Genomic DNA, 5,081 nt, shown 5'->3' on the forward strand with positions numbered 1-5,081 from the left:
AAAGGATTTTGCGGGAGGCAGCCAGAGGAGTCACGGACCCGAATGGGCTGCCAACAGCAGACTTAACCAGGATACAGGCTGTGTTTCCTACACAGCGTCCCCAGTGGGATCCCAATACGGATCAAGGTAAGGAGGCTCTCCTAAGGTATCGCCAGTTCCTGCTACAGGGACTCCGGGCTGCTGCACGTAGACCAATAAATCTGTCCAAGGTAAGCGAAGTAATTCAGACCAAGGATGAGTCACCTGCAGCATTTTTAGAGAGACTATTAGAATCTTACCGCTTGTATACACCTATTGACCCGGAGGACCCCAACAATAGAAGAGCCATTAATTTGGCCTTTGTGAGCCAGTCGGCCCCAGATATTAGGAGAAAGTTACAGAAGCTAGAAGGTTTTGAGGGAGAGAATTTATCCAAATTGCTAGAAATAGCCCAGAAAGTTTTCAACAATAGAGACGATGTGGAGAAAATAATGTTTGTGGGGAAGGGACTTATGCCAGGCAGAGGAAGAAGAAGGGGCCGAGGAGGAAGATCAGGATTTGTCGGGCCACCTGGACCAGGAAGTAAACAGGTTGGCCTTGAAAAAGACCAATGTGCATATTGCAAACAGAAAGGGCACTGGAAGAATGAGTGTCCCAACCAACCAAAAGGTGACAAGAAAAATATAAGCACCCCCATTCTTCTGGAAGATAACTAGGGGTGTCAGGGCTCTAACGGTCCCCGAGAGCCCCGGATAACCTTGCAAGTGGGGGGCCAACCTGTGAACTTTCTGGTAGATACTGGAGCAACATATTCTGTTTTAAATCAGCCTGTTGGCCCTGTGAGTAAAGAAAAAACCACTATTCTTGGGGCAACCGGACAAGGAAGAGCATACCCTTGGACTCAGGCTCGTATAACTGACCTGGGAAAAGGGACCATCACCCATTCCTTTTTGGTTATGCCTGAATGCCCCTATCCTTTGTTAGGAAGAGATTTGCTACAAAAATTACAGGCCACTATTACTTTTGGTTCAGATGCTAACACCCTTACTCTCGGAGATGGGCCCTCTTACATTCTATATACAGTCCCCTTAGCTGAAGAATATATTTTAACAGATCAAAGACCAGCAAAAACTTTCTCCGCTTTATTGGAGAAGTGGAAGAAAGAAATTCCTGTAGTGTGGGCTGAGAATAACCCTCCTGGGTTGGCTGCTCATCAGCCGCCCATAGTGGTAACTCTCAACAGCAATGCTATGCCAGTACGAGTGAAACAATATCCTATAAATCAAAAGGCACGAGAAGGGATTGCTATACATATAAGACGGCTCCAGGAAGCCGGCATATTGGTGCCTTGCCACTCTCCATGGAACACCCCATTGTTACCGGTCCAGAAACCAGGAACTGAGGACTATAGACCAGTTCAGGATCTAAGAGAGGTTAATAAGAGAGTGGAGACTATACACCCCACTGTGCCTAATCCTTATACCTTGCTAAGCCAGTTGCCACCGAGCCATCAAGTATATACGGTATTGGATTTGAAAGATGCGTTTTTCTCCTTACCTTTGGCTACAGTCAGTCAGCCAATTTTTGCCTTTGAGTGGGAGGACCCTAAGACAGGACAACAAGGACAATTGACTTGGACCCGACTCCCGCAGGGATTTAAGAACTCTCCCACTCTGTTTGATGAGGCTTTAAGTCGAGACATAGCAGAGTTTCGACAATGCCATCCTGATGTTGTGTTACTACAATATGTGGACGACCTTTTACTTGCCACTAAAACAACTGAGGCATGCACTAAGGCAACTGAAGATCTGCTGAATGAGTTGGGGAACAAAGGTTACCGTGTGTCGGCTAAAAAGGCCCAGTTGTGTACCCCTGCTGCTATTTATTTGGGGTACAAACTGAATAAAGGGGAAAGACAGCTCTCTGAAAGTAGGATTGAAGCAATCTTGCGCATTCCACCACCAAAAACAAAAAGGCTCGTGCGAGAGTTTCTAGGGGCTGTAGGATACTGCCGTTTGTGGATTCTAGGATTTGCTGAGATTGCTAAGCCGCTGTATGATTGTACAGCTGGGAAAGGAGAGGACATAAAATGGACAATAGAACAACAGCAGGCCTTTGAGACACTGAAGAAGGCCTTAATCTCTGCTCCGGCATTGGCTTTACCAAACTTAGAGAAACCATTTCAGCTATTTGTAGAAGAGACAAGGGGAGTTGCTAAAGGGGTATTGACTCAGATGCTGGGACCGTGGAAAAGACCAGTTGCATACTTATCTAAAAGGTTAGATTGCGTGGCTGCAGGGTGGCCTAATTGTCTGAGGGCCGTTGCAGCCACGGCAGTTCTAGTGAAAGAAGCCCACAAATTGACGCTTGGGCAGCCTGTGACTGTTATCGGACCTCACTTTGTGGAGCGGCTCCTGAAGGGACCACCTGAGCGATGGATATCGAACGCTCGAATCACCCAATACCAGGTACTCTTATTAAACCCTCCACAGGTTCGATTTGCTAAACCGACAATATTGAATCCAGCAACCTTGCTCCCAGATGATGATCCCCAGGAACCTGTACATGATTGCAGTGACCTGCTTGAAAGCATAACTGGGGTAAGACCTGACTTACGAGATGAGCCTTGGCTCGACCCAGACGCCACCCTGTACACAGACGGAAGCAGTTATGTCACAGAAGGCGTCAGGTATGCGGGAGCAGCGGTAGTTGCCGATGACACTGTGGTTTGGGCTCAGGCTCTCGGACAAGGGACTTCAGCCCAGAAGGCCGAGCTCATGGCATTAACTGAAGCTCTTAAATGGGCTCGAGGGAAAACTGTTAACATCTACACTGATAGCCGATATGCCTTTGCAACGGCACATGTACATGGAGCCCTGTACAAGGAAAGAGGACTATTAACATCAGGGGGAAAGGAAATTAAGAACAAGGAGCAGATTTTGGCTCTTTTGGAGGCTATCTGGCTACCTAAGAAAGTGGCTATTATCCATTGCCCCGGCCATCAAAAAGGGAAAGGAGCGGTAGAAAAAGGAAACCGCTTGGCAGATAAAACAGCAAAGGAAGTAGCCAGAAAACCAGTGGGGACTAACGTCATAATTGGTCCCCTTCTTGTGCCCCCCTTGGTACAGGCTCCAAACTATAGCCCCCAAGATATAGAGTTGGGGAAGCAACTGCACGGGAAGTTTGAAAATGGGTGGCTTTGGATTCCAGATGGAAGGCCACTCCTCCCTGCCGCTCTTGGCAGCCATTTAATCAGTCAAATGCATAACGCTACCCATCTTGGAGGAACTAAGTTAATTGAACTGCTAAAAAGAGACTATTATATTCCTGGACTAACCTCAAAGGCTCGGGATGTAAGTGCGCGATGCCCAATATGTGCACAAGTCAACTCTTGCTCCGCCGCAACAGGAGGCAGTGGCGTGCGACAGAAAGGACAAGCTCCTGGAGAACATTGGGAAATAGACTTTACAGAAGTTGCCCCTGGCACTTTCGGGTTTAAGTATCTTCTGGTTTTCATCGACACTTACTCTGGATGGACTGAGGCCTTCCCCACTAGAAAGGAGACTGCACAAGTAGTAGCTAAGAAATTACTCACAGAAATAGTACCTCGATTCGGTTTGCCCTTATCACTGGGGTCCGACAATGGCCCGGCATTCATTGCCCAAACAAGTCAAATGTTAGCTAAGGTATTAGGGATTAATTGGAAATTACATTGTATTTACAGACCTCAGAGTTCAGGACAAGTAGAAAGGATGAATAGAACACTTAAGGAAACTTTAACTAAATTTAAGCTGGAAACTGGGGAGAATTGGGTGAGCCTTCTTCCTTTTGCTTTGTTATGGGCCCGGTGTACTCCATATATTATGGGAATTTCCCCTTATGAAATAATGTTTGGGAGACCTCCCCCTTTACTCCCTAAAATTGGAATTGAAAAGGTTACAATAAGTAATAACACAAGTCTCCTTAAGTCTCTACAGGCCTTGCAACAAACCCAAAATCAAGTCAAGGGCTTGATTAAAGCTACTAGACCGACTCCGGGGACATCACAGCCTCACCCACATCATCCAGGTGATTGGGTGTGGATAAAGAAGATTCAGCCTGCTAGCCTAGAGCCCCGGTGGGATGGTCCGTTTCCAGTAATCCTGACCACACCAACGGCTGTCAAAGTTGCAGGAAAAAGACATTGGATTCACCATACTCGCCTTAAGGCAGCTCAACCTCCCCCAGAAAAGGAGAAATGGAAAGCAACACCCACAGAGGATCCACTCAAGATAAGACTCTCCCGGGAATAATTGTGTTAGGGTTAGTTGTTATTACCAATGTACACGGGAATCCTCATCAACCTTCGCAGGCCAGATGGGAGTTAATTAGGTCAGAAACAGGGGCTCCCATATTGGTTAATCAGACTATGTATCAACCTACATTCCATGTAGATCTATGTGACATACTAGGAAAAGGGTTTAATACTATACCCAAAGATTTACCTAGGGGTCCAGGGGCTAGTTTTTCGACCGACCCCTGGTATGGTTGTGGATATCCAGAACAGGAAAGAGGTGTCCAACAAGTAGAATTATATATGTGCCCTAGAGAGGATCAAAGCACTTGCAATAAGCATAACCAATATTATTGTGGTCATTGGGGTTGTGAGACCATAGCCCCTTGGAAGAACACAGACCCCTTTCTGACTCTTACACGACCTAGTCAGTCTTCCTGTGCCACAGCAGGGAAATGCAATCCTGTCGTTTTTACTGTCAAAAATTGGGAAGATCCATCTTGGGTGACTGGGAAAACTTGGGGATTAAGGTTGTATGTTTCTGGAGATGATCCCGGAATGTTAATGACAATACAGAAAAAGCCTGTCCGGATACCGTCGATAGCCATAGGTCCTGTCGGGTCTAATAATGAAGAGTTAAAGGACTTAACTCCTACCCAGTTAACAACTATTAGGAATACTAATAACATCGATAAAGGACATAAACCCAGGCAGCCTTATAAACCTCCCAGGGATACACCTGACTCTATCCTGACTATGTTAAACAATGTTTATAAGTTTGCTAATGACAGTAACTCAAATGCTACAAAGGATTGTTGGTTTTGTCTGA

At 46.2% G+C, this 5,081-nt stretch overlaps 1 protein-coding gene across 1 annotated transcript in view; it reads left to right on the plus strand.

Annotated features, from left to right (window-relative positions):
• LOC120621528 (uncharacterized) overlaps positions 1-4,529 on the plus strand; it is a 29,156-nt gene extending 24,627 nt beyond the window's left edge. Inside the window, exons 3-6 of the mRNA XM_039886935.1 lie at positions 5-126; positions 424-569; positions 696-2,597; positions 2,694-4,529. Of these exons, the coding sequence (XP_039742869.1) occupies positions 5-126; positions 424-569; positions 696-2,597; positions 2,694-4,271 (3,748 nt within the window). The 3' untranslated portion in view covers positions 4,272-4,529. The remainder of the gene's footprint in view (positions 1-4; positions 127-423; positions 570-695; positions 2,598-2,693) is intronic.
• Positions 4,530-5,081: the final 552 nt, after the last annotated feature.

The sequence above is a fragment of the Pteropus medius genome, unplaced genomic scaffold, assembly GCF_902729225.1.
Source record: "Pteropus medius unplaced genomic scaffold, Ma_sr-lr_union100, whole genome shotgun sequence".
Classification (NCBI taxonomy): Eukaryota; Metazoa; Chordata; class Mammalia; order Chiroptera; family Pteropodidae; genus Pteropus; species Pteropus medius.